At 63.7% G+C, this 27,104-nt stretch overlaps 2 protein-coding genes across 2 annotated transcripts; both read right to left on the bottom strand.

The window, feature by feature from the left end:
* Positions 1-3,969: 3,969 nt before the first annotated feature.
* NMB (neuromedin B) lies at positions 3,970-9,664 on the bottom strand. Its single transcript, XM_068144379.1, has 3 exons — positions 9,489-9,664; positions 8,017-8,213; positions 3,970-4,221 (listed from the first exon to the last, which is right to left on the bottom strand). The coding sequence occupies exons 1-3, from the start codon at positions 9,622-9,624 to the stop codon at positions 4,174-4,176; spliced, it is 381 nt and encodes a 126-aa protein (XP_068000480.1). The 5' UTR covers positions 9,625-9,664; the 3' UTR covers positions 3,970-4,173.
* An 8,145-nt stretch (positions 9,665-17,809) lies between these two features.
* SEC11A (SEC11 homolog A, signal peptidase complex subunit) lies at positions 17,810-27,086 on the bottom strand. The gene is made up of 6 exons (XM_068144207.1): positions 26,977-27,086; positions 26,784-26,893; positions 24,011-24,160; positions 20,924-21,043; positions 18,986-19,043; positions 17,810-18,116 (listed from the first exon to the last, which is right to left on the bottom strand). Exons 1-6 carry the CDS (start codon positions 27,025-27,027, stop codon positions 18,066-18,068), a joined length of 540 nt encoding a protein of 179 aa, XP_068000308.1. The 5' UTR covers positions 27,028-27,086; the 3' UTR covers positions 17,810-18,065.
* Positions 27,087-27,104: the final 18 nt, after the last annotated feature.

Here is a 27,104-nt window from a genome sequence, read left to right on the forward strand (position 1 = left end):
TGCCAGGCTCTCACCACCCTCATGGGCAACAACTTCTTCCTCACATCCAGTCTCAATCTCCCCACTTCTAGTGCTGCTCCATCCCTCCCTGACACCCCAGAGCAGAGGGGCAGGATCCTCTCCCTCCACCTCTGGCAATGGGCACTGGCAGCCCAGAAGGCCAAGGGCAGCTCAGCTGCCCTTGGCCTTCTGGGCTGCCAGTGCCCATTGCAGGCTCCCTGTCCCCAATCCTGATTCCTGCCCCCCTCAGAGGTCTCCCAGACCCCTATCCCTCCCTCACACCCTCCAAACTCCCTCCCCAGCTTTCCTGCAGCCCCCTGCAGCTCCTGGAAGGCCACCAGAAGCTCTCCTAGGAGCCTTCTCCTCTCCAGCCTGCACAACCCCAACTCTCTCAGGCTGTCTCCAGAGCAGAGCAGCTCCAGCCCTCTGCTCCTCCTCCTCGGGGCCCTTCTCTGGACACCTTCCAGCCCCTCCAGAGCCTTCCTGGCACAGAGGCTCCAGAAGTGGACCCAGTTCTGGCCCAGGTCTCACTGAAGTGATGCACATTTTCCATGGAGCTCCTGTGTCTGGTGCACCCCTGCCAGCACTGAGCAGTGCCAGCCCAGCCCAGGCTGCACACAGGAGCTGCCTGCACCCCACGGCACAGCTGGGAGTAGAAGATCATGGCCACAAAGACTTTGGTCCAGCTGGAGCCAGCACAGGTTCCTGGGGGGCTTGTGGAATCACCTTCCAGCTGGTTTGGGTCATGCTGCCCCAGTGCCTTCCAAGGACCCTTTAGAAACTCAGAGTCTTGAATTTGGACCCCCCCTTGGCAGGTCTGTGACCAGCACAGGGAGGGGATTCTGCCCCTCTGCTCTGCTCTGCTCAGAGCCCACCTGCAGCACTGCCTCCAGCTCTGGGGCCCCCAGCACAAGAAGGACCTGGAGCTGCTGGAGAGGCTCCAGAGGAGGCCACCAGGATGAGCAGAGGCTGCAGAACCTCCCCTGTGGGGCCAGGCTGGGAGAGTTGGGGCTGTGCAGCCTGGAGAAGAGAAGGATCCAGGCAGACCCAACAGCAGCCTTCCAGCACCTGAAGGGCTCCAGGCAGGCTGCAGAGGGACTGCTCCCAAAGGCCTGCAGGGACAGGCCCAGGGGCAATGGATTGAAATGAGAGCAGAGCAGATTGAGATTGGAGGTGAGGAACAAGTTGTGCCCCAGGAGGCTGCTGGAACACTGCAGCAGGCTGCCCAGGGAGGTGGCTGAGGCTCCAGCCCTGGAGATGTTCAAGGGGAGGCTGGACAGGGCTGTGAGCAACCTGCTGCAGGGGAGGATGTCCCTGCTGCCTGCAGGGGCTGGGCTGGGTGACCTCTGCAGCTCCCTCCCAGGCCAAACCCCTGCAGGATTCTGTGATTCTGTTTCCTTAAAGGTTTCCTCTGTGATGCTCAGGAACCTGCTCAGCATCCCAGGAGCTTGCCTGGGCAGGATGTGAGCTGGTGGCCAGCAGGTTGGGAATGCCATTAAGCTGTCAGAGGCATCTGGTCTGCTCCTCTGACAAACCCCATACCCTGTGCCATCAGTTTCCTTGCCTGTAATTAGTTTTGAGGCAAGGCTTTGCTACTGCTCATCAAAGGTGATCTGGGGGTCACACAGCAGCTGCAAGCCCAAGCAAAAGAACCCAGGCTGGAGGAGGCTGCAGGAGGGCTGGAGGGACACCTGTGGTGCATTGCACACCAGCCAGGACACAAGAAGGGGCTGGAAGCTGCTGGGCCTCTGCTCTTCACCCACTGGGGCCACTCCAGGCCCTTCTCCACCTGTCCTACACTGTGGAGAACCCCAGAGCTGTGCCTCTGCCCATGGGGGTGCCCAAGGTGCAGGTGAACCATGGGGTCAGCCTCAAAAGCAGGGATGAACCCAGGCTGAGTGCCCAGCACCTGCACCTGTGAGGGACAGCAGAAGCAGGTCCAGCCGAGGGGCAGGAGCCTGCCCACCCCCCAGGGTCACAGGGGCCGGGATCCTGCTTGAAGCAGAGAGCCCATCAGTGCCACCAGCAAGATGAGGAAGCCTCTCTGATGTGAGGAGAGGCAGCTGGGGCTGGCTGGCTTGCAGGAGGCGGAGAGGGGGGGTCCCACCAGTGCTTACAGATACCTACAAGGTGGGTGTCAGGAGGATGGGGTCAGACTCTGCTCAGCGGTGCCCAGGGGCAGGGCAAGAGGTGCTGGGCACAAACCTGACAATAGGAAGCTCCATCTAAACATGAGGAGGAACTTGGAGGGGGGCAGAGCCCTGGAGCAGGCTGCCCAGAGAGGTGCTGGAGTCTCCTTCTCTGGAGACTTTCAAGGACCACCTGGATGTGCCCTGGGTGCCCCCGCTCTGGGTGCCCTGCCCTGGGTGCCCCTGCCCTGGGTGCCCCTGCCCTGGGTGCCCCTTCCCTGGGTGCCCTTGCCCTGTGTGCGCCTGCCCTGGGTGCCCTGCCCTGGGTGCCCCTTCCCTGGGTGCCCTTGCCCTGTGTGAGCCTGCCCTGGGTGCCCCTGCCCTGTGTGACCCTGCCCTGGGTGCCCCCGCTCTGGGTGCCCCTGCCCTGGGTGCCCCTGCCCTGGGTGCCCCTGCCCTGGGTGACCCTGCCCTGGCAGGAGGCTGGACTCGACCTCCAGAGGTCCCTTCCAGCCCCTACCACTCTGTGGTTCTGTTTGCTGCTCACCTCTCCAGCAAAGAGGGTTTCAAAGATGCTCCAGCAGTGAGTGGTGTCCTCAGCCCATCCGAGCTTGGCATTTGGTCCTGCAGCAGCCAGGGGCTCCTCCAGCGAGCAGCTGCTGCAGGGACTGACCCCCAGCACCCCCGGCTACGGAGACCCAGGAGCAGCCCTCCAGCACCCAGCTCCCCTCATCCCCTGCCCTTCACTGCAGAGTCCCCGGGGCTGTGCCGTGTCCCCGGGGCTGTGCCGTGTCCCCGGGGCTGTGCCTTGTCCCCGGGGCTGTGCCTTGTCCCCGGGGCTGTGCCTTGTCCCCGGGGCTGTGCCGTGCCCCCGGGGCCGTGCCTTGTCCCCGGGGCTGTGCCGTGCCCCCGGGGCCGTGCCTTGTCCCCGGGGCTGTGCCTTGTCCCCGGGACCGCGCCTTGTCCCCGGGACCGCGCCGTATCCCCGGGGCTATGCCGTGTCCCCGGGGCCGTGCCTTGTCCCCGGGGCTGTGCCGTATCCCCGGGGCTGTGCCTTGTCCCCGGGGCTGTGCTGTGCCCCCGGGGCTGTGCCGTGTCCCCGGGGCTGTGCCTTGTCCCCGGGGCTGTGCCTTGTCCCCGGGGCTGTGCAGTGTCCCCGGGGCTGTGCAGTGTCCCCGGGGCTGTGCCGTATCCCCGGGGCTGTGCAGTGCCCCCGGGGCCGTGCCTTGTCCCCGGGGCTGTGCCTTGTCCCCGGGGCTGCGCCGTGTCCCCGGGGCTGTGCCTTGTCCCCGGGGCTGTGCCTTGTCCCCGGGGCTGTGCAGTGTCCCCGGGGCTGTGCCGTGTCCCCGGGGCTGTGCCTTGTCCCCGGGGCTGTGCCGTGCCCCCGGGGCTGTGCAGTGCCCCCGGGGCCGTGCCTTGTCCCCGGGGCTGTGCCTTGTCCCCGGGGCTGTGCCTTGTCCCCGGGGCTGTGCTGTGCCCCCGGGGCTGTGCCTTGTCCCCGGGGCTGTGCCTTGTCCCCGGGGCTGTGCTGTGCCCCCGGGGCTGTGCCGTGCCCCCGGGGCTGTGCCGTATCCCCGGGGCTGTGCCTTGCCCCCGGGGCTGTGCCTTGCCCCCGGGGCTGTGCCTTGTCCCCGGGGCTGTGCCGTGCCCCCGGGGCTGTGCCGTATCCCCGGGGCTGTGCCTTGCCCCCGGGGCTGTGCCTTGCCCCCGGGGCTGTGCCTTGTCCCCGGGGCTGTGCCGTGCCCCCGGGGATGTGCCTTGTCCCCGGGGCCGTGCCTTGCCCCCGGGGCTGTGCCGTCCCGCGGCCGCGGAACAGCCTGAGCTGGCGTGTGCGGGGGGGCAGGTTTATTGGTGGGGCAGGAGGCAGGGAAGCAGAGGACACAGAGGAAATGGCCATGGAGGCTCTGCTTCCGCGCAGGCGGTCAGCGCTGGCAGGCAGCAGGCAGCGAGGGGAGGTTGTGGCAGCAGCCCCCGAGCCGGTGCTCTCCCGGGTCCCCACGCGTGGCCGCGCCTGCAGGAGCTCATCCTCCGCGGCTCTGCTGCTTCAGCTCGAGAAATACTTCTGCAGCACCTTTGTCAGGAGCCCTGTCTCCTGCAAGAGAAGGCAGAGGGGTGAGATGCTGGCTCCCACCCACCGCTCCCTGCCTGCTGCCGGGGGGCAGGGGGTGAGGCACAGAACCGTCTAGGTTGGAAGAGACCTTTCAGTTCAAGCCCAACCGTGCAGCAGCACTGCCAGGTCCCCGTGTCCCTCAGCACCGCATCACCTCCAGGGCTCTTAGAAGTGTTTGCAGAGGGCTGGAGGCAGATCTTGTCCCCCAGAGCCAGGACCCAGGCTGCCTGCTTCAGCCTGCCACCACGCTGATGACAACAGCACAAGGCCCACTGATGGCACCTCAGGGACACCCCAACACACATCCTTCACCCCTGGCTGCAGGCTGCAAGGCCTCCTTCAGCCTCCTGCTGCATTTCAGAGCTGATTGCTTCTCCTCTTGACAGGGCACGGTGGGAGTGTGGATGTGAGGTGTGTGGGAGGGGTTAGAAGGTGCATGGATGATGTGAACCCAACAGGATCATCCCTCTGCATCCCCCCCAAGGTATCTGGCAAAGGTCCTCAGCAAAGGCTCCCAGAGAAAGCCTCAGAGCAGGATGGTGAGGTCCTTGCAGACAGAAACCAAGAAAAGGCTTTGGGGGTGCCAGGGCATGCTGAACAGGAGCCAGCAGGGAGCACTTGCAGCCCAGAGAGCCAAGCAGAGCCTGGGCTGCAGGCAGAGAAGTGTGGCCAGCAGGGCCAGGGAGGGGATTCTGCCCCTCAGCTCCACTCTGCTGAGACCACAGCTGGAGCTCTGGGGCCACTTCTGGAGCCTCTGTGGCAGGAAGGCTCTGGAGGGGCTGGAAGGTGTCCAGAGAAGGGCCCCGAGGAGGAGCAGAGGGCTGGAGCTGCTCTGCTCTGGAGACAGCCTGAGAGAGTTGGGGTTGTGCAGGCTGGAGAGGAGAAGGCTCCCAGGAGAGCTTCTGGTGGCCTTGCAGGAGCTGCAGGGGGCTGCAGGAAAGCTGGGGAGGGATTTTGGAGGGTGTGAGGGAGGGATAGGGGTCTGGGAGACCTCTGAGGGGGGCAGGAATCAGGCTTGGGAGAGGGAGCCAGCAATGGGCACTGGCAGCTGAGCTGCCCTTGGCCTTCTGGGCTGCCAGTGCCCATTGCCAGAGGTGGAGGGAGAGGATCCTGCCCCTCTGCTCTGGGGGGTCAGGGAGGGATAGGACTGGGGGGTCTGGAGCTGGCTGAACCTTGGGGTCCCTTCCAGTCCTGATTCTGTGTGCAGCAGCTGACCCAGCCCCAACCCAAAGTGCCTCCCAGGCCGGCAGTGACTGCAAGCTACCTGCAACCTTCGAGCTGCTTCCTGGCAAAATGAGTTTCAGTGCCCAGCCCCTGCCATGAAACATTCAGCCACCCACCCATGGAGCTTTTTCTTCTGCCCCCCAAGCTGCTGTGCAGCTCTGCCAGGGGCTGCTTTGCTGTGCTGTGGCAGTGGGGGCCAGGTGCTGCCAGAGGACAGCGAACTGTGCCTGCCCCAGCGGTGGCACAGCCTCCCTGCCTCAGCTGTCCCGCTCTGGCTGCTGCCCTGGGGCTTGGATGTGATGCCTCCAGGGTGCTTCCAGGGATGCCTTGGGACAGGAAAAAGAACCAGGAGCCTGGCTCCTGCCTCCCATCCTGTGCTCCAACAGCTGGAGCACAGCTGGCAGAGGCAAACTTCACCAGGCCTTCAGGAAGGAGAGCAGCCCGAGGGGGCAGAGCAGGACAAAGCAGAGCAGGAAAGAGCTACAGAGGGACCTGGGTGGGGCTGAGTTCTGCCCAGAGGTCTCACCTGGCATGCAGGAGGGCTCTCCCCTCACCCCTGCAGCCACTGCACTCCACACACATGGTCTCACCCTGCCCACCTCCCGTGGCAAGGCTGCCACACAGCCAAGAAGATGCCCGGGGGGAAGCCCCCAGCACGCCGAGAGCCAGGCTGCTCCTGCCACAGGTGGTGCAAGAGGCAAAAGAGAGCCTCCTGTGTGCAGACCTCTCCTGCTGGCTGGGACCTCTGCCACCACAGGCAGGGAGCAGCACCCAGGCTCCTGCTCTGCACCCTCCTGCCTGCTCCACTTGAAGGGAGGGCAAGCAAAAGGACTAAGCCCTGGGGTTTAGGTAATGCTCAGAGGGGCCCAGAAAGGAAGAGCCCCTTGGGGGATGACCAGGAACACACTCAGGGAAGGCAAACCCCAGGAAAAGCCAAGTTCCCTCGGTGCTTCTCCTGCCATGAAGCACAGCAGCAGCAGAGGGACAGGAGAGCATTGCTGACCCTGCTTTGCTGGCCAGCTGCTTAGAACCCTGGAAGAGTCAGGGCTGGAAGGGCCCTCAAGGACCATCTGGTTCCAGCCCCTCTGCCATGGGCTCACACCAGAGCAGGGTGCTCATGGCCCCAGGACAGGGAGAGGCATTTCTGCTTTCCAAAGCAAGCTGAGGTGGCTGTGCCAGGACCTGAGCAGGGCAGGACAGCAGCCCAGAGAGCAGAGCTACTGACCAGCTCCTCGGGCAGCCAAGGAGCCTGGCCCTGGCTGGCTGCTCAGCTCCGGTGTCCCAAAGGTGTCACACTGAGGGAGGAAGCTGGCAGGGGGGCAGGAATTTGCCACTGGCACTGTGTCAGCCATAACAGAGGCAGCACTCAGGGGTACCTGGGAGAGGCAGTCCTGCAGTGCCAGCCAGCAGCTGAGGCCAGGATGCCCTGGGGGGCAAGGTTGAGGACAAGGGAGCAGGAATGCTGGAGTGGAGCCTACTGAGGTGCTCAGAGGTGGAGGACAGAACCCCCACCTGCTACCCAGCGAGGTCTCCACTGCCACCAGGAGGCTGGCTGGCACACCAGGGCACTGGCCAAGGAGAGGAGAGAGGCTTCAGGAGGAGGAGGTGAGGGGTAGGAGCCAGCTGCACCTCAGGCACCTAAGCTGTGATGCCTCAGGTGGGCATCCCACAGCAGCTGAGTGGGAGAGCAGCTGCAGCACCCTTCAGGAGGGGCTCATCCTGCTTAGACCTTTGCCTACTGCCTGCAGTGGCCAGAAGGGGCAAGCCCCCAGGGCAGCCTGTGTGAGGCTGCAGCCAGGCAGAGCCACAGGGAGCCAGCAGCCCTGGGGGCAGCTTTCCTGCCAGACCCTGGGGGAGCTCCAAGGCAGAGGCCACAGCAGGGAGGCCAAGGCCCTGCTGCTGCACACTGGGATGCAGTGGGGCTCCTGCCTGCTCCCCCAGCCCTGCTGTGCAGGACCAGCCCATAGCTCCCCTCGGGAAGGTGCCCCTCGGGAAGGGGAGAGCCTGAGCACAGTGACACAGCCCCAAGAAGTGGGCAGCAGCAGCCCAGACCCCTCTGCAGCACAGACTCCTTCCCCTTCCTGCACGGAGCTGCAGCCCTCCTGGCCTCTGCAGCAGCCAGAGAGGAGGAAAGGGCTCTCTGTGCCTGCAGTGGCTGGCAAGGGGACATTGCCTCATGGCAGCCACAGCTCCCAGCCACTCTCTTCTGGGTCTGGCTGAGGAGAGCTCAGTCATTACCAACCCCTTGGCTGGAGATCACCACAGCCACAGCCCCGCCACAGCCCCAGCCCCACCACAGCCCCAGCCCCACCACACCATCCCCTGCCCCAGCCTTTGGCACAGCCACTGCCCAGCTAGGCATAAGCACAGGGACACTTCCCCTCTGCCCCTTCCTGGCTGGTCTCAAGAAGCTGTTCAAGGGAGGCTGGAGAGGAGCAGGAGGGGGCTGCAGCAGTGCAGGTGCTGCCACCTCCAGCAAGGTGGCAGTGGCAGGTTGGCAACTCCGCCACCTCCCTGCTCCCAGCGTCTCCCTCCAGCTCAGCCAACATTCACCTGGTCACTGAGGTCATATTTGCCTTGGTCCTCGTTCAGGAGCCTCTCCTGCAGGAGGATTCTCAGGAGCTCCCTGGTGAGCAGCTCCATCATGTCCTCCAGCAAGGCTCTGAGAGAGGGCCCAAAGACCACCGCAGGCTCCTCGGGGGGCTCCAGGTGCGGGGAGCTGCTGACACTCTTCTTCCCCATGAAGTGCCCTGCAAAACAAAGCCCCTGGGGCTCTGCTCCAGCGCCCTGCAGGGAGGCAGGGCTCTGGGCACTGCCCCTGCTGCTGCCCCACAGCAGCCTGGGTCACCAAGAGGCACCCAGCAGACCCAGGGCAGCCGAGGGCAGCACAGCAAGGAGGGAGCCCTGGGGTCCTCCTGCCACACTGTGCATGGGCACACAGGCTGCCCGGGGGGCACACGGGCTGCCCGGGGGGTGCTTGGGGCCCCAGCCCTGCAGACATTCAAAAGCATCCTGGCTGTGTCCCTGGGCAGCCTGCCCCAGCTGGAGCTGTCCCTGCTGAGAGCAGGGCTTGGACAAGATGACCTCTGGGGATCCCTTCCAACCCGATGCAAGGCCTGAAGCTGGGAAACTTCTCCCTCCTGCTGATGGGATCCTGGGGTGAGGGGCTGGGATCCCAGGGGTGAGGGGCTGGGATCTCGGGGTGAGGGGCTGGGATCTTGGGGGTGAGGGGCTGGGATCTGAGGGGTGAGGGGCTGGGATCTCGGGGGTGAGGGGCTGGGATCCCGGGGGTGAGGGGCTGGGATCTGAGGGGATGAGGGGCTAGGATCCTGGGGGTGAGGGGCTGGGATCCCCGGGGTGAGGGGCTAGGATCTGAGGGGTGAGGGGCTGGGATCCTGGGGGTGAGGGGCTGGGATCCCGGGGGTGAGGGGCTGGGATCTGAGGGGTGAGGGGCTGGGATGTCAGGGATGAGGGGCTGGGATCCTGGGATGAGTGGATGGGGTCTCTGGGGTGAGGGGCTGGGATCTGAGGGGTGAGGGGCTGGGATCTCAGGGGTGAGGGGCTGGGATCTCAGGAGCCCCGGAGCTCGCTGCCTGCCTCCTGCACTGATCTTCCCTACGGAGCCATCTGCCCGGCGGAGCGCTGAGGGGCGCCGGGGGCTCCCCGCGGGCACAGGGAACAGAGGGTGCGGCGGTGTGCGCCGAGCTCCGCACGGCTCCGCTCCGTGCAGCTCCGCTCGGCACGGCACGGCTCAGCTCCGCACGGCTCCGCTCCGTGCAGCTCCGCTCGGCACGGCACAGCTCCGCACGGTTCAGCTCCGCACGGCTCAGCTCCGCTTCGTGCAGCTCCGCTCCGCACGGCACGGCTCAGCTCCTCACGGCTCAGCTCCGCTCCGTGCAGCTCCGCTCGGCTCCGCACGGCTCGGCTCCGCACGGCTCGGCTCCGCTCCGCGCACCTCCTCTCGGCTCCGCTCAGCCCGCTCACCGCCACCCCGCGCCCCGCCAGCGCCGGTGCCCCGCCGGTACCTGTGGCCCAGAGGTTGCCGCGGGGGTGCACCTTGATCTTGGCCGCCTGGCTGCGGTGCTCGGCGAAGTCCAGGTGCACGGCGGGGCCGAGCGCGGCTCCGCACAGCAGCAGCAGCAGGCAGCGAGCCGCCGCCATCGCCGGCCCGCGGCACCCGCACCGCCACCGGCACGGCCACCGGCTGCGACCGAGACCGGCCCCGCGCCCGCCGCCGCCGCTTTATAGCCCGCGGGGAGGCGGCGCCGCCCGGCAGGCGCCGCCCGGCAGCCACCGCCCCCCGCCCGGAGCCAGGGCGGCAGCGGCAGGGATGGGGCCGCAATGTGCCGAGACCCTCCCGCAGCGCCGGGGCAGCTCCGGACCCTCGGCACGGACAGGGACCTGCCGGAGAGGCTGCAGAGGAGGCCACCAGGATGAGCAGAGGCTGCAGAGCCTCCCCTGTGGGGCCAGGCTGGCAGAGTTGGGGCTGTGCAGCCTGGAGAAGAGAAGGCTGCAGGCAGAGCTCAGAGCAGCCTCCCAGGAGCTGAAGGGCTCCAGGAGAGCTGGGGAGGGACTCTGGAGAAGGGCTGGGAGGGACAGGCTGAGGGCCAATGGCTTTGAGCTGGGAGAGGGGAGACTGAGAGTGGAGAGGAGGAAGAAATTGTTGTCAGTGAGGCTGGGGAGAGACTGGCACAGGTTGCCCAGGGAGGCTGTGGCTGTGCCCTGCCCAAAGATGTTCAGGGCTGGGCTGGATGAGGCTGGGTGCTGAGCAGCCCTGGGGCGGGGGGGGGGTGTCCAGCCAGTGGCTGTTGGGCTGCAGCTGGACACCAGGAGAGCAGCTCAGCCCTATGGGGCTGGAGCAGGGCCAGATTCCTCCATTCCTGGGGAGGCAGAGCAGCTGCCCCCTCCTTGTCACCCTGAGCCTGAGGGGGGGCTGCCAGCAAAAGTGCTCTGCCTGGAACTGGGGCCCAGGCTTGCTCAGGATGTTGTAGCCCGGGGCCTCTTGGCACAGGAGGTCTTGTTCCTATCTGGGGGGAACATAACTGGCACCCAGGCCTTCTAGAATAGAATAGAAATAGAAATAGAAATAGAAATAGAAATAGAAATAGAAAAGAATAGAATAGAATAGAATAGAATAGAATAGAATAGAATAGAATAGAATAGAATAGAATAGAATAGAATAGAATAGAATAGAATAGAATAGACCAGGTTGGAAGAGACCTTCAAGATCATCACGTCCAACCTATCATCCAACACCACCTAATCAACTAACCCATGGCACCAAGCACCCCATCAAGTCTCCTCCTGAACACCTCCACTGATGGTGACTCCACCACCTCCCCAGGCAGCCCATTCCAATGGGCAATCACTCTCTCTGTGTAGAACTTCTTCCTGACCTCCAGCCTGAACCTCCCCTGGTGCAGCTTGAGACTGTGTCCTCTTGTTCTGGTGCTGGGTGCCTGGGAGAAGAGACCAACCCCCACCTGGCTACAACCTCCCTTCAGGCAGTTGTAGAGAGCAATAAGGTCACCCCTGAGCCTCCTCTTCTCCAGGCTAAGCAACCCCAGCTCCCTCAGCCTCTCCTCACAGGGCTGTGTTCCAAACCCCTCAGCAACTTCATTGCCCTTCTCTGGACACCTTCCAGCAAGTCAACCTCCTTCCTAAACTGAGGAGCCCAGAACTGGACACAGGACTCAAGGTGTGGCCTAACCAGTGCAGTGTACAGGGGCAGAATGACCTCCCTGCTCCTGCTGGCTACACTGTTCCTGATGCAGGCCAGGATGCCATTGGCCTTCTTGGCCACCTGGGCACACTGCTGGCTCATGTTCAGCCTACCATTGACCAGCACCCCCAGGTCCCTCTCTGCCTGGCTGCTCTCAGCCACTCTGCCCCCAGCCTGTAGCTCTGCCTGGGGTTGCTGTGGCCAATGTGCAGCACCTGGCACTTGGATGAGTTCAGTCTCCTGCCCTTGGACTCTGCCCATCTGTCCAGCCTGGCAAGGTCCCTCTGCAGAGCCCTTCAGCCCTCTAACTGACCAACATCTGCTCCCAGCTTGGTGTCAGCTGCACATTTGCTGATGACTGACTCACTCCCCTCATCCAGATCATCAATCAAGATGTTAAAGAGCACAGGGCCCAGCTCTGATCCCTGGGGCACAGCACTGGTGCCTGGCTGCCAGCTGGCTGTGGCACCATTCACCACCACTCTCTGGGCTCAGCCTCCAGCCAGTTCCTAACCCAGCTCAGAGTGCTGCTGTCCAAGCCAGGGGCTGACACATCCACAGCCTGCAAGAGCTTGCCCCCCAGAGCAGGCTGCAGGGCTCCCCCCAGGGAGTGCACCTCTGGTTTCCTCAGCTGGAGGAGTCTCCTCTTTGCTCTCCCTCCCCCTGCAGCCCTTGCCCACGGCTGCTGCAGTGACATTTGGTGGCGGCGGCTGCCCCGGCGCTGCGGCTGAGGGCTCTGCGCTCGGAGCCTGTGGCTTTAGAGATGGAGTTGAAATTGGTTTGTTCCCCCTGTGCCCCATTCTCTGTCGAGGTGCATTTGAATTCCATCTTCTTTTATTGCCCTCTTTCTCTTGCCACAGTTGGCCTCCGGCCACGCAAGCCCCGGGAGCAGCAGCAGCCTTTTACTCTGCCTGCTCTGGCTGAGCACTTCCAGAGCACGCCGAGGGCAGGCTCTGCACAGCCCCTGGAGCTTCCTCCTGCCTCCCACCTTTGTTCCTTACCTTTCAGCAAATCATAGAACCACACAACTGAGCAGAGGGGCAGGATGCTCTCTCTCCACCTCTGGCAATGGGCACTGGCAGCCCAGAAGGCCAAGGGCAGCTCAGCTGCCCTTGGCCTTCTGGGCTGCCAGTGCCCATTGCTGGCTCCCTGGCCCCAAGCCTGATTCCTGCCCCCCTCAGAGGTCTCCCAGACCCCTATCCCTCCCTCACACCCTCCAAAATCCCTCCCCAGCTTTCCTGCAGCCCCCTGCAGCTCCTGCAAGGCCACCAGAAGCTCTCCTGGGAGCCTTCTCCTCTCCAGCCTGCACAACCCCAACTCTCTCAGGCTGTCTCCAGAGCAGAGCAGCTCCAGCCCTCTGCTCCTCCTCGGGGCCCTGCTCTGGACACCTTCCAGCCCCTCCAGAGCCTTCCTGCCACAGAGGCTCCAGAAGTGGCCCCAGAGCTGCAGCTGTGGGCTCAGCAGAGTGGAGCAGAGGGGCAGAATCCCCTCCCTGGCCCTGCTGGCCACACTTCTCTGCCTGCAGCCCAGGCTCTGCTTGGCTCTCTGGGCTGCAAGTGCTCCCTGCTGGCTCCTGTTCAGCATCCCCTGGCATCTCCAAGGCCTTTTCTTGGTTTCTGTCTGCAAGGACCTCACCATCCTGCTCTGAGGCTTTCTCTGGGAGCCTTTGCTGAGGACCCTTGCCAGATACATTGGGGGGATGCAGAAGGATGATCCTATTGGGCTCACCTCATCCATGCACCTTCTAACTCCTTCAGCAAGCTCCAAGCATACTCTTTAAAGCAGCCTTTAAAGAGGATTGCTTGGAGCAACCTCAGACACCAATCCAGGCTGGAGAGCAGCCTGAGAAGGCCTTGGGGGTGCTGGGGGTGCAAAGCTGGAGAGGAGCTGGCACCCAGCGCTGCCAGCCCAGCTCCAGCCTGTCCTGGGCTGATCCCCAGCAGTGTGGGCAGCAGGGGCAGGGAGGGGATTCTGCCTCTGCTGTGATCTCCCTGCAGTGCTGGGGCAGCTCTGGAGCCCTCAGCACAGCACAGACAGGGACCTGGTGGATCAGGGCCAGAGGCCACAGCAGTGCTAGCAGGGGTGGAAGCTTCTGCTGTGTGGCCAGGCTGAGAGTTGGGGTGGATCAGCCTGGAGAGGAGAAGGCTCCAGGCAGAGCTCAGAGCAGCCTCCCAGGAGCTGAAGGGCTCCAGGAGAGCTGGGGAGGGACTCTGGAGAAGGGCTGGGAGGGACAGGCTGAGGGCCAATGTCTTTGAGCTGGGAGAGGGGAGACTGAGAGTGGAGAGGAGGAAGAAATTGTTGTCAGTGAGGCTGGGGAGAGACTGGCACAGGTTGCCCAGGGAGGCTGTGGCTGCCTCCTGCCTGGAGGTGCTGAGGGCCAGGCTGGATGAGGCCCTGAGCAGCCTGTGCTGGTGGGAGGTGTCCCTGCCCATGGCAGGGGCTGGAGCTGGCTGAGCTTTGGGGTCCCTTCCAGCCCAACCCACTCTGTGGTTCCATGAATCTCATCATGAAGTGGCCAGCCTGGCCTGGGAGAGCCTCTGGGCTGTAGAGCTCCAGCAGCAGAGCTCAGGGCTGCCAGGCAGTGGGGGCAGGCAGCCCCAGGCTCAGAGCTGCTGCCTCTAATGACACCCAGAGCAAAGCCCTCAAAGCTCCCTCTGTGCCACTGATGCCAACAACCCTCTTGGTGCTGCCTCTCCCCCAAAGCCAGGCCAGCTTTAAAGCCCTGCCCTGGGGTCTTGTCTGGATGCTCCTGGCTCTTGTTTACAGACATCAAATCCCCCCTGGGCTGCTCCTCCTGCCCAGGCAGCAGCTGCTGCTCACAGCAGCCAGCATCTGAAATCCTGCACATCTCTCCTCCCAGTTCCACTCAAGCCCTAAATGAGTTCTGCTTCTCCCCTGAGCTTTTCCACTCACTGGACAGGGCACAAATAACTCAGAGGAGAGAAAATCTTGCTGCCTTTGCCTAGCTCAGAAGCTTCCCCACCAGAACCACCTGGCAGGAATGATGCCCCCCCTGGGGCTGAGGGCCCTGGGGCTTTGCAGGAATCACCCTGGGGTTCATTTGCTCCACACTGTCTCGGCTCCTGGCTCTCTGGAAAGCCTCTCAAGGTTCATTTCCACAGGGGAAGCAGGGGCTGGGAATCAAAGGGATTGTCTGGAGGCTTGGCAGAGAGCCCTGGGAAGAGCTTGGAAACTGTTCAACAGGAAAGGAGCAAAAGCAGCCCTGGGGGGAGAGCCAGGCAGAGGCAGCAGGAGGCAGCGCGGTGTCTGCCCTGCCCTGGGTCACACAGGGGCTGGTTCCAGTCCACATCCAGGGAAGCACAGAGTGGGTTGGGTTGGAAGGGACCCCAGAGCTCAGCCAGCTCCAGCCCCCTGCCATGGCTGCACAGGCTGCTCAGGGCCTCATCCAGCCTGGCCCTCAGCACCTCCAGGCAGGAGGCAGCCAGAGCTGTCTGTGGTGCCACTGCTGTCACCCCAGGGTCAGTGTGTGTGCTGCCATCACAGCCTGCACTCACTCTGGGCATGTCTCAGGACCTCTCCTAAGTGAATGCTGCCTGCTCCCTCCCCTGGTGCATGCCAGAGGCTCAGCTGGCTCCAGAGCTGCTGCTGGGGCTGATAACAGAGGGGGCAAGCAGAGAGGTCAGGGACAGCCCTCCATGCTCTCAGCCAGACTGGAGGAGCAGAAATGTGCACCTGGGGGGCACTGTCTCCAGATATTCATGGGACACCTCCCACCAGCACAGGCTGCTCAGAGCCTGAATCATAGAATAGAATCATAGAATCAGTCAGGGCTGGAAGGGACCACAAGGATCATCCAGTCCCAACCCCCCTGCCATGGGCAGGGACACCCCACACTAGATGAGGCTGGCCAGAGCCAATGTATTTGAAGGAATTAGCTTTGCATGTCAGCCTCATCCAGCCTGGCCCTCAGCACCTACAGGCAGGAGGCAGCCACAGCCTCCCAGGGCAACCTGTGCCAGTCTCTCCCCACCCTCACTGACAAAAATTTCTTCCTCCTCTCCACTCTCAGTCTCCCCTCTCCCAGCTCAAAGCCATTGGCCCTCAGCCTGTCCCTCCCAGCCCTTCTCCAGAGTCCCTCCCCAGCTCTCCTGGAGCCCTTCAGCTCCTGGGAGGCTGCTCTGAGGTGTCCCTGGAGCCTTCTCTTGTTCCTGCCCGTGGGGAGCCTGCACCCTGCCTCTCAGATGTGAAGGAGCAGGAATCCAGCAATGGAACTGCCCCCCAGAAAACCTTCTCCCTTCAGTGCAGCTGTGGCAGGCAGAAGCAACCTTAGCCCTGGCAGCTTTTCTCCCCTTCCCTTGCTAAAGCAAAACCTTCCAACACCCACACACATCACAGACAGACAGTGGTGACACAGAGCTCTCCTGGAGTCTCCAAGGCTGAGCTGGAGCTGCCCAGACAGCTTCACCTTTGAACAGAGAACAAATCTGACATGAAAGATCAGAGGCACATCAGGTTCAGAGAACCACAGAGTGGGTTTGGTTGGAAGGGAGCTCAGAGCTCAGCCAGCTCCAGCCCCTGCCATGGGCAGGGACACCTCCCACCAGCACAGGCTGCTCAGGGCCTCATCCAGCCTGGCCCTCAGCACCTCCAGGCAGGAGGCAGCCACAGCCTCCCTGGGCAACCTCTGCCAGTCTCTCCCCACCCTCACTGACAACAATTTCTTCCTCCTCTCCACTCTCACTCTCCCCTCTCCCAGCTCAAAGCCATTGGCCCTCAGCCTGTCCCTCCCAGCCCTTCTCCAGAGTCCCTCCCCAGCTCTCCTGGAGCCCTTCAGCTCCTGGGAGGCTGCTCTGAGCTCTGTCTGCAGCCTTCTCCTCTCCAGGCTGCACAGCCCCAACTCTCCCAGCCTGGCCCAGAGGGGAGGCTCTGCAGCCTCTGCTCATCCTGGTGGCCTCCTCTGGAGCCTCTCCAGCAGCTCCAGGTCCTTCCTGTGCTGGGGCCCCCAGAGCTGGAGGCAGTGCTGCAGGTGGGCTCTGAGCAGAGCAGAGCAGAGGGGCAGAATCCCCTCCCTGTGCCCAGCCCAGGCTGCTGAAGGCCTCACCCAGGCTGACCTGGAACACCTCCAGGGAAGGGTCACCCTCCAGGGAAGGGTCACCCTCCAGTCCCAATCTGCCCTCTGCAGCTCCCAGCCTGGGCAGGGCTCCTGCTCACTGCTTTTCTGCTCAGCAAAGCAGAAGAGGTCTGGTGGGAGCAGAGCCAGCAGCAGCTCTCTGCCACCCTGCCACCTTCCCAGCTTTCCCCCTGTGCAGGCTCCCTCCTGGCAGCCCTCCTCTGCCGCTGCCAGGAGAGGTGCTGCAGGCAGCGGGGGAGGCAGCAGGGAGCTGGAGCCTGCTGGAGCTGTCAGCCACTCGCTGCTGCTGCTGCCCCTTCCCCCCAGGCGGAGCCAGCACCTCTCCTCGGGGCTGCAGATCCCACACAGACAGCTCCTCAGCTCCTCCCAGCTGGCAACAGGCAGGAGAGGGCCACAGCTGAATCCCTTCTGACACCACAGGGAGCACTGGCAGCCCAGAGAGCCAAGCAGAGCCTGGGCTGCAGCCAGAGAAGTGTGGCCAGCAGGGCCAGGGAGGGGATTCTGCCCCTCTGCTCCACTCTGCTGAGACCACAGCTGGAGCTCTGGGGCCACTTCTGGAGCCTCTGTGGCAGGAAGGCTCTGGAGGGGCTGGAAGGTGTCCAGAGAAGGGCCCCGAGGAGGAGCAGAGGGCTGGAGCTGCTCTGCTCTGGAGACAGCCTGAGAGAGTTGGGGTTGTGCAGGCTGGAGAGGAGAAGGCTCCCAGGAGAGCTTCTGGTGGCCTTGCAGGAGCTGCAGGGGGCTGCAGGAAAGCTGGGGAGGGACTTTGGAGGGTGTGAGGGAGGGATAGGGGTCTGGGAGACCTCTGAGTGGGGCAGAGGAGACTCCCCAACTGCCCAAGGGGCAGTGGGCACAGACTCCCAGGAGGTGGCAGGAGGCTGCAGCTCCTCAGCAGGAGAAACTTCTTTGGGGTGAGGCTGCTGGAGGCCTGGAGCACGCTGCCCAGAGAGGTTGTGGAGTCTCCTTCTGTGGAGGCTCTCCAGACCCCCCCTGGCTGTGTTCCTGGGTGCCCTGCCCTGGGTGCCCCTGCCCTGGCAGGGCTTGGCCTGGATGATCTCTGGAGCTCCCTCCAACCCCTGGCATGTTGTGCTTCAATGAATCTCTGATTCCTTTGCCACAGGAACCTCAGGGCAGGTGTCCTTCACTGCAGGAGGACCACAAACACTGTCTGCAAGCTGCCCTGAGCCCTGGTGGAGTCAAGGGAAGCTATCTCCAGCTCCATGGTGGTTTGTGCCAGCACCTGCTTCAGATCCACAGCTTTTGTCTCTTCCTTGTCAAGTCCTTTAGCTCAGGTCAGGAGAGAAGCCTGAAGGGACACTCTTAAACCTTTGTCAAAGGAGGAGGGGGTTTGTTGTTTGCAGGGCTGCCAGCTGACCCTCCTTGGCTGCTGGTGTCCCTGCTGCCTTGAGGAGGGCACTGCAGCTGCCACCCAGCCACAGCAGGGCTGCCTCTGGAGGCCCCTTCCAGCCCCTGGCACTCTGTGACTCTGTGGTTTCACCCTGCAGGCAGCTGGGGAGGGAGCACAGAACACTGCAGGGGTTTGGGTTGATTTTTAATACAAAAACAGACTAAAAAGGCTAAAATGTGACAAACCCTTGGCACTGCTGCAGCAAAGCTCCCCCCTGGGCAGGGCAAACCACACCAAGCCCAGGCAGAGCCCAGCTGGCCAGGAGCTTTCAAAGGCAAGGTGTCCTCTTCTTCTTCCTGCCCAGGCTTCCAGCCAGCAGCTGCCTCCAGCCTTCATCTGAAGCAGCTCCACAGCACCTCCAGCTCAGAGAGCAGGGCAAGAGGCTACTCTCGATGGACCAGCACAAAGAGACCCAGCAGGAAGAGGACTGCATACTGCAAGAGAGCAGAGGAGACACAGGAGTGCAGAGCTGCAGCCACAGCAGGCAGCCCTGGGGCAGCAGTCAGCAGCAGGGGCAGCAGCCAGCAGCAGGGGCAGGAGTCAGCAGCAGGGGCAGCAGCCAGCAACAGGGGCAGGAGTCAGCAGCAGGGGCAGCAGCCAGCAACAGGGGCAGCAGTCAGCAGCAGGGGCAGCAGTCAGCAGCAGGGGCAGCAGCCAGCAGCAGGGGCAGCAGTCAGCAGCAGGGGCAGGAGTCAGCAGCAGGGGCAGCAGCCAGCAACAGGGGCAGCAGTCAGCAGCAGGGGCAGCAGCCAGCAGCAGGGGCAGCAGTCAGCAGCAGGGGCAGGAGTCAGCAGCAGGGGCAGCAGCCAGCAACAGGGGCAGCAGTCAGCAGCAGGGGCAGCAGTCAGCAGCAGGGGCAGGAGTCAGCAGCAGGGGCAGCAGCCAGCAACAGGGGCAGCAGTCAGCAGCAGGGGCAGCAGTCAGCCCTGGGGCAGCAGCCAGCAGCAGGGGCAGCAGTCAGCCCTGGGGCAGCAGTCAGCCCTGGGGCAGCAGCCAGCAGCAGGGGCAGCAGCCAGCAGCAGGGGCAGCAGTCAGCCCTGGGGCAGCAGCCAGCCCTGGGGCAGCAGTCAGCAGCAGGGGCAGCAGTTAGCAGCAGGGGCAGCAGCCAGCAGCAGGGGCAGCAGTCAGCAGCAGGGGCAGCAGTCAGCAGCAGGGGGCAGCAGCCAGCCCTGGGGCAGCAGTCAGCAGCAGGGGCAGCAGCCAGCCCTGGGGCAGCAGCCAGCCCTGCCTGCACTGACAGCATCCCTTGGGAGCCAGGGGAGCTGGGTGGGGAGGAGCAGGCAGGAGGTGAAGCAGCTCTTACCTTGAACTTGGGGTAGTCATTCATCAGGATTGTCACTATTCCAATGTAGGGCACAAACCTGCAGGCACAAAGGCCTGGTCAGAGCAGCCTGGCAGGGTGGGCAGCATCAGGGGCCTGGCAGGCAGGAGGAGCCTCTCATGCCTGCTGGGGACTGCTGCTCCTGGGCAGGGCAGCTGTGGCAGCAGGGGCCAGGGGGCTGAGCAGCCCAGGAGCTGTGGCAGCAGGGGCCAGGGGGCTGAGCAGCTCAGGAGCTGTGGCAGCAGGGGCCAGGGGCTGCCCAGCCCAGGAGCTGTGGCAGCAGGGGTCAGGGGCTGCCCAGCCCAGGAGCTGTGGCAGCAGGGGCCAGGGGCAGAGCAGCCCAGGAGCTGTGGCAGCAGGGGCCAGGGGCTGCCCAGCCCAGGAGCTGTGGCAGCAGGGGTCAGGGGCTGCCCAGCCCAGCAGCTGTGGCAGCAGGGGTCAGGGGCAGAGCAGCCCAGGAGCTGTGGCAGCAGGGGCCAGGGGCTGAGCAGCCCAGGAGCTGTGGCAGCAGGGGTCAGGGGCTGCCCAGCCCAGGAGCTGTGGCAGCAGGGGTCAGGGGCAGAGCAGCCCAGGAGCTGTGGCAGCAGGGGCCAGGGGCTGAGCAGCCCAGGAGCTGTGGCAGCAGGGGCCAGGGGCTGAGCAGCCCAGGAGCTGTGGCAGCAGGGGCCAGGGGCTGAGCAGCCCAGGAGCATGCTGTAGGCTCTGCCTCCTTCAGAGCAAAGGCTCTGACCCACCTCTGAAAGTTCCTCTTACCCATCCCAGCCCCAAGGCCGTGAGGATCCCCAGCCCAGCTGAGCCTGGGCTGCCCTGCACTGCTCCTCCTGCAGCCAGGGGAAGCCTTTGGTTGGAAAAGACCTTTAAGATCACCAGTCCAACCAGTCTCTGGCTCTGCCCAGGCTGGTGCTGAGCCATGGCCCTCAGCACCACAGCTCTGCCTCTTGCAAAGCCCTCCAGGGATGGGGATTCAGCCACCCCCCTGGGCAGCCTGGCTCAGGGCTTGGGAACCCTTGCAGTGAAGGAGTTTCTGCTCATGTCCAACCTAAACCTGCCCTGGTGCAGTCTGAGGCCATCTCCTCTCCTATCACCTAGTACTGGGGAGAAGAGACCAACCCCAACCTGCCTCCCATCTCCTCTCAGGGAGCTGCAGAGAGCAATGAGGTCTCCCTCAGCCTCCTCTGCTCCACACCAACCCCCCCAGCTCCCTCAGCTGCTCCTCCCCAGCCCTCCTCTCCAGCCCCTTCCCCAGCTCTGTTGCCCTTCTCTGGCCCTGCTCCAGCCTCTCATAGAATCAGTCAGGGTTGGAAGGGACCACAAGGATCAGCTAGTTCCAACCCCCCTGCCATGGGCAGGGACACCCCACACTAGATCAGCCTGGCCACAGCCTCAGCCAGCCTGGGCTTAAACACCCCCAGGGACGGGGCCTCAACCATCTCCCTGGACAACCCATTCCAGGGCTTCACCACTCTCATGGGGAAGAACTTCCTCCTCACATCTAGCCTGAATCTCCCCACCTCCAGCTTCATTCCATTCCTCCTAGTCCTATCACTACCTGAGATCCTGAGCAGTCCCTCCCCAGCCCTCCTGTAGCCTCCTTCAGATACTGGAAGGCCACAATGAGGTCACCTCGGAGCCTTCTCTTCTCCAGACTGAACAGCCCCAACTCCTTCAGTCTGTCCTCACAGGAGAGGTCCTCTCAATGCCCTTCTGGCAGTGAGGGCCCCCAAGCTGACCCCAGGGCTCAGGCTGCAGCTCCCTGCTGGACAACCTCCCTCAGCCCACACTGAGAACTGAGCTCCCTCCCCAGGCCCGGCAGGGCAGGTCAGAAGAGCCCAGCAGGGAGGGCTGAGGAGGAGGGGGAAGAGTGGCAGCTGGCAGCAGGGGAGGGCAGTGGAAGGGCTGGCTCCTTCCCAGGGCACTCACCCCCTGGCTCTCCCCACCACGTCCTTTTTCTCCAGCCAGTGCTGCCCGCGTTTGTAGAGGCCTCGGTCGTCCACCGCGTTGTTGTCTCCCTTGGTCAGGAACTTGATGTCTCCGTTTGGCCTGGCAAAGAGGGGGCAGGAGGGTGAGGCAGGGAGCTTCCCAGCAGCTGGTCTGCACCAGGGGTGTGGAGACTATCACAGAGATAGCAGAAACAGAATCACACAGTCACAGGATGGCAGGGCTTGGGAAGGGAGCTCCAGAGATCACCCAGTTCCAACCCCCCTGCCAGGGCAGGGCTCCCAGGGCAGGGCTCCCAGGGCAGGGCTCCCAGGGCAGGGCACCCAGGAACACAGCCAGGGGGGGTCTGGAGAGCCTCCACAGAAGGAGACTCCATAACCTCTCTGGGCAGCCTGCTCCAGGCCTCCAGCAGCCTCACACCACAGAAGTTTCTCCTCCTGCTGAGGTGGAACCTCCTGGGTCCCAGCCTGTGCCCATTGCTCCTTGGCCTGCCCCTGGGCACCACCAAACAGAGCCTGGCACCTCCATCCTGCCAGCCAGCCCTCAGCTATTGCTAGACACTGATCAGGTCCCTCTCAGCCTTCTCTCCACACTCAGCAGCCCCAGGGCTCTCAGCCTCTCTTCCCAGCAGAGATGTTCCAGGTCCCTTCATCATCCTCACAGCCTCCCTTGGCCTCTCTGCAGCAGGTCTCTGTCTCTCTGGCACTGGGAGCCCAGAGCTGGGCACAGTCCTGCAGTGTGGTCTCAGCAGGGCAATAGTGAAAGAAGCAGCAGATCCCTCAGAGTCCTGCCCTCAGACCTCACAGGTTTGTGCCTCCTGGCAGAAGGATCAGGGCTGGGTTTGCTGCCTCTGTTTACATGAAACCTGAAGTACTGGAGTACAGCATCTAGGATTGGCACCATGGTCCTGGCACACTAAAGCCAACACTGCTGCACTCAAACCAACTCTGCTGAGGCAGAGCCAGGATAAAAAAGAAGTGGGGGGGAAAAGAAGGCTGCAGGCAGAGCTCAGAGCAGCCTCCCAGGAGCTGAAGGGCTCCAGGAGAGCTGGGGAGGGACTCTGGAGAAGGGCTGGGAGGGACAGGCTGGGAGAGGGGAGGCTGAGAGTGAAGAGGAGGAAGAAATTGTTGTCAGTGAGGGTGGGGGAGAGACTGGCACAGGTTGCCCAGGGAGGCTGTGGCTGCCTCCTGCCTGGAGGTGCTGAGGGCCAGGCTGGATGAGGCCCTGAGCAGCCTGTGCTGGTGGGAGGTGTCCCATGAATATCTGGAGACAAAGTGCCCCCCAGGTGCACATTTCTGCTCCTCCAGTCTGGCTGAGAGCATGAAGGGCTGTCCCTGACCTCTCTGCTTGCCCCTTCTGTCATCAGCCCCAGCAGCAGCTCTGGAGCCAGCTGAGCCTCTGGCATGCACCAGGGGAGGGAGCAGGCAGCATTCACTTAGGAGAGGTCCTGAGACATGCCCAGAGTGAGTGCAGGCTGTGATGGCAGCACACACACTGACCCTGGGGTGACAGCAGTGGCACCACAGACAGCTCTTTGAGGCAGCAGAGCCTGCTGCAGCTGCTGGGCCCAGTGCCCCTCTCAGCAGGCTGCAGCTGGACACTGCTGAGCAGCCAGCCCTGTCCCTGGGCCAGACAAAGGGGCTGCATGTCCCAGCAGCTGGGGCTGCCAGCAGTGCCTGGTGACAGGGACCTTCTGCATCCCACCAACCTCACCTGGCTCAAGCCATCCTCAAAAGCCCCCTGGGCAGAGGACTCCAGAGGCTCAGCCTAGGAAGAGAGCTCTGAGTGCTGGCACAGCTCCAGCTCACTCACACTGCAGCAGGCTTTGCCTCAGCAAAAGCTGAGACCCACCCAGCTGCTGTCCTCTCAGAGGTGACCTCAAGAGCCAGGGCTTGGGCTCCTGACTCACTTCTCAGTCAAAGGCCTCATGGGGCTGGCTGGGACACCCCCCACACTGCCTTGGAGCAACCACAGCTCCAGCCAAGGCAGCTGGGGCTGCTTAGTCTGGAGAAGAGAAAGCTCAGGGGAGACCTCATTGCTGTCTGCAACTGCCTGAAGGGAGGTTGTAGACAGGAGGGGGTTGGTCTCTTCTCCCAGGCAACCAGCACCAGAACAAGAGGACACAGTCTCAAGCTGTGCCAGAGGAGGTTTAGGCTGAGGTGAGGAAGAAATTCTACACAGAGAGAGTGACTGCCCATTGGGATGTGCTGCCCAGGGAGGTGGTGGAGTCACCATCCCTAGAGGTGCTCAGGAGATTTGATGGGGTGCTTGGTGCCATGGTTGATTAGGTGGTGTTGGATGATAGGTTGGATTTGATGACCTCGAAGGGCTCTTCCAACCTGGTTTATTCTATCCTATCCTATTTCTATCCTATTCTATCCTATCCTATTCCATTCCATTCCATCCCATTCAAGAAAAAAGCTTTGCAAGTTGCATTAGGCTGGAGGGGACCCCCAGAGATCATCTTGTCCACCCCCCTGCACTCAGCAGGGACAGCTCCAGCCCCAGCAGGCTGCCCAGGGACACAGCCAGGCTGAGCTGGAATGGCTGCAGGGACAGAGCCTCAAGCACCTCCCTGGGCAGCCTGTGCCAGTGTCTCCCCTCCCTCACTGTGCACAGCTCCCTCCTGGTGTCCAACCTAACTCTGCCCTGCTCCAGTTCCAAACCACTGCCCCTGGTCCTGTCCCCACAGCCCCTCCTGAGCAGTCCCTGCCCAGCCTGCCTGCAGGGCCCCTGCAGATATGGAAATGCAGCTCTGAGCTCTGCCTGGAGCCTTCTCCTCTCCAGGCTGAGCAGCCCCAGCTCCCAGCCTGGCCCCACAGGGGTGGTTCTGCAGCCCTCTAGAGGATCATCTTGGTGGCCTCCTCCAGACCCTCTCCATCAGGTCCATGTCTCCCCTGTGCTGGGGGTGACCTTCACAGACCCACCCAGGGACAGCTTCTGCCTGGCTGAACCTTCTCTGCCGCTCTGCGCAGCAGGTGGACATCTGTCACTGCCACCCCCCCACTGCCTCAGCCAAGCCCAACTCAGGCCAACAGCTGCAGCAGCACCCCCAGAGCCCCCACCTACTTCTCATGGATCTTGAGGACACGGTGGACGATGGGAATCTCCCTGCCCTCTATCCTGAAGACCACGATTTCCCCCACGCGGATGGGGTCCTCGATGCGGTTGGTGAGGAAGAGGAGGTCTCCCCTGTGGAAGGCAGGCTCCATGCTGCCACTGCAAGAGAGAAAGGAGCAGCTGAGCAGGGCCTCAGCCAGGCTGGGGAGGTCATGGTCCACTCAGAAATAAAGTCTCAATGAGGAGCAGCTAGGGAAACAACCCCAGGGAGCAGGCAGGTGCCTGACCTCTGCCAGCATCCCAGACCCACGGAAGGGGCTGAAGGGACCCCAAAGCTCAGTCAGCTCCAAGCTCCTGCCCCTGGCAGGGACACCTCCACCAGCCCAGGCTGCTCAAGGCCTCATCCAGCCTGGATTTGCAATCCAATAGTCAAACTTCCAAGCATCATGCAGCCTGCAGCCAGCCGTGAGGGACAAGGCCTCCTGCTTGCCTCCCAGCACCACGAGCGGCTATCCCCTCAGCTCCAGCGGTGCTGGGGAGCTTCCCTGACTTCCCTGATCCTGTGCAGGCAGACAGATCAGCCCTGTGAGCACAGCCTGCAGAGCCCTGGGGGTGCTGGGTGCTGAGCAGCTCCCCAGGAGCCAGCAGTGCCCTGATGCAGCCCAGCAGGCAGCTGTGTGCTGGGCTGCAGCCAGAGGAGTGTGGGCAGCAGGGCAGCAGAGGGGATCCTGCCCCTTGGCTCTGCTCTGCTCACACCTCCCCTCCAGTCCTGCCTCCAGCTCTGCTGTCCCCAGCAGGAGAAGGACACAGAGCTGTGGAGAGAGTCCAGAGGAGGCCACAGAGATGCTGCCAGGGCTGGAGCAGCTCTGCTGTGAGGCCAGGCTGAGGGAGCTGGGGGTGATCAGCCTGGAGAGGAGAAGGCTCCAGGGGCACCTCAGAGCTGCCTGCCAGGGCCTGAAGGGAGCCTGCAGGAAGGCTGCAGAGAGACTTCTCCTGAGGGTGTCTGGAGCCAGGCCAGGGGGGAAGGGTTTGGAGCTGAGGCAGAGCAGGGTCAGACTGGAGCTGAGGAAGAAGTTCTTCATTGTGAGGGTGCTGAGGCTCTGGCACAGGCTGCCCAGGGAGGCTGTGGCTGCCTCCTGCCTGGAGGTGTTCAAGGCCAGGCTGGATGAGGCCTTGAGCAACCTGGGCTGGTGGGAGGTGTCCCTGGGCATGGCAGGGGGCTGGAGTAGATGATCTGTGAGGTCCCTTCCAAGCCCCCCCCCCCGGCTCCTGCGCTCCCCCCTGGCACACGGCCGGGCACGCAGCAGGCACTGCTGTGACTCATGGCTGCGCTCCCCCAGCTCATCCCAGGCACTGCCACCAACGTTGTTTTGCTCCTGTCTTGCAAATGGCATCTGTCACACCCTGTCACAAAACACAGAGCCTCCTGAATGCCAGGTAAACAATGCAGCACTGCTCCCAGCCCTGAACTTTCCTGCTGCCTGGACTGGGCTTTGTCTGCCTGCTGCTGAGATGGCATCGCAGAGGAAGGGACCTGACCTCGGCGGCCCCTGTCCTGCCAGCTAGGAGGGACAGCCTGAAGCACCTCCCCTGCTCTCCACACACTGCTGCAGCAGCAGAAGGGACAACGTGGCCAGAGCACAGGCTCCATGCAGCACCCACAGCAGCTCCCATGGCTGCACGACTCCAGCCACAGGCAGGGGTCCCAGGCTGCGGCAGGGGCAGAGGTACCACCTCCAGCGTGGTACTGCCGTGAGGGCAGCCTGCAATGCCACACACCTGCTGCAGCAGGTCCAGAGGAGGCCACCGAGAGGATCAGAGGGCTAGAGACCCTCCCTGATAGGGATCAGCAGGTCCATGTCTCTCTTGCACCGGGGCCCTTGCACTGCAGCCACTCTTCTCTCTCCTGTCGCTCAGCACCACCTCTCTCACCTGCAGCCCAGCCAGCTGGCAGAGGTGGCAGCAAGGGCGAGATGCTGATTTCAGAGGCCTCCAGCCATGTTTCTCTACTTCCTCCTTCCTCCCCGGCCACCTGCCTTACCTCGGAGCTCCCAGCCGCGGAGCCTGTGGCCTGCCGCGGCTGGCACAGGAGCCTGCAGCTGCTCCAGCCCCTTGCGGACCCTCCTGCCGCTGGGCTTGGCGGCCCCAGCACGGCCGGCAGCTTCCTGTGCTGCCCAGCACCCTGTGGCCTCTTCACCCGTGGGATCTCACCCCGGGGAGTCTCGTCCTTCACCCCAAGGGTCTCACCCCGCGGGGTCTCACTCCGTGGGGTCTCACTCCGTGGGGTCCCATCCCGCGGGGTCTCACTCTGTGGGATCCCATCCCGCGGAGGCTCACTCCATGGGGTCCCATCCCGCGGGGTCTCACTCCGTAGGGTCCCATCCCGCGGGGGCTCACTCCGTAGGGTCCCATCCCGCGGGGTCTCACTCCGTAGGGTCCCATCCCGCGGAGGCTCACTCCATGGGGTCCCATCCCGCGGGGTCTCACTCCGTAGGGTCCCATCCCGCGGGGGCTCACTCCATGGGGTCCCATCCCGCGGGGTCTCACTCCGTAGGGTCCCATCCCGCGGGGGCTCACTCCATGGGGTCCCATCCCGCGGGGTCTCACTCCGTAGGGTCCCATCCCGCGGGGGGCTCGCTCCGTGGGGTCCCATCCCGCGGGGGCTCGCTCCGTGGGGTCCCATCCCGCGGGGGCTCGCCCCGTGCGCCCTCGCCCTGCCCCCCCGGGGTCTCTGCCGGCCGCAGGAGCCCCGCGGGCCGTCCGCCGCCCCCGTGGGAGTTACCTCAGCACCACCACGATGGGGCTCTCGCTGCCCGTCACCACCATCAGCCCCTTCCAGATCATGAGCGCGGACGAGACGATCATGCCGAAGTTGAGCACCTGGTAGTAGAGCTGCGGGGGGATGCGGCCGGTCAGGCGCCGCGGCGCCCGGCCCCGCCGCCCCCCGCGCCTCCCGCCGCCCCCCGCCTCGGTACCTGCCGCTTGTTCATCCGCCGAACATCGTCCAGAAAGTCCAGCGACAGCATCGCCGGCCACGACCGCGGCGGCTGCACCGCCCGCCCGGCCTCGCCGCTTCCGCCTCCGGCCTGGCGTCACCGCCGGT

This window comes from Melanerpes formicivorus, unplaced genomic scaffold (genome assembly GCF_026170545.1).
Source record: "Melanerpes formicivorus ecotype bairdi unplaced genomic scaffold, bMelFor1.0.p_v2 SCAF_10, whole genome shotgun sequence".
NCBI lineage: Eukaryota > Metazoa > Chordata > Aves > Piciformes > Picidae > Melanerpes > Melanerpes formicivorus.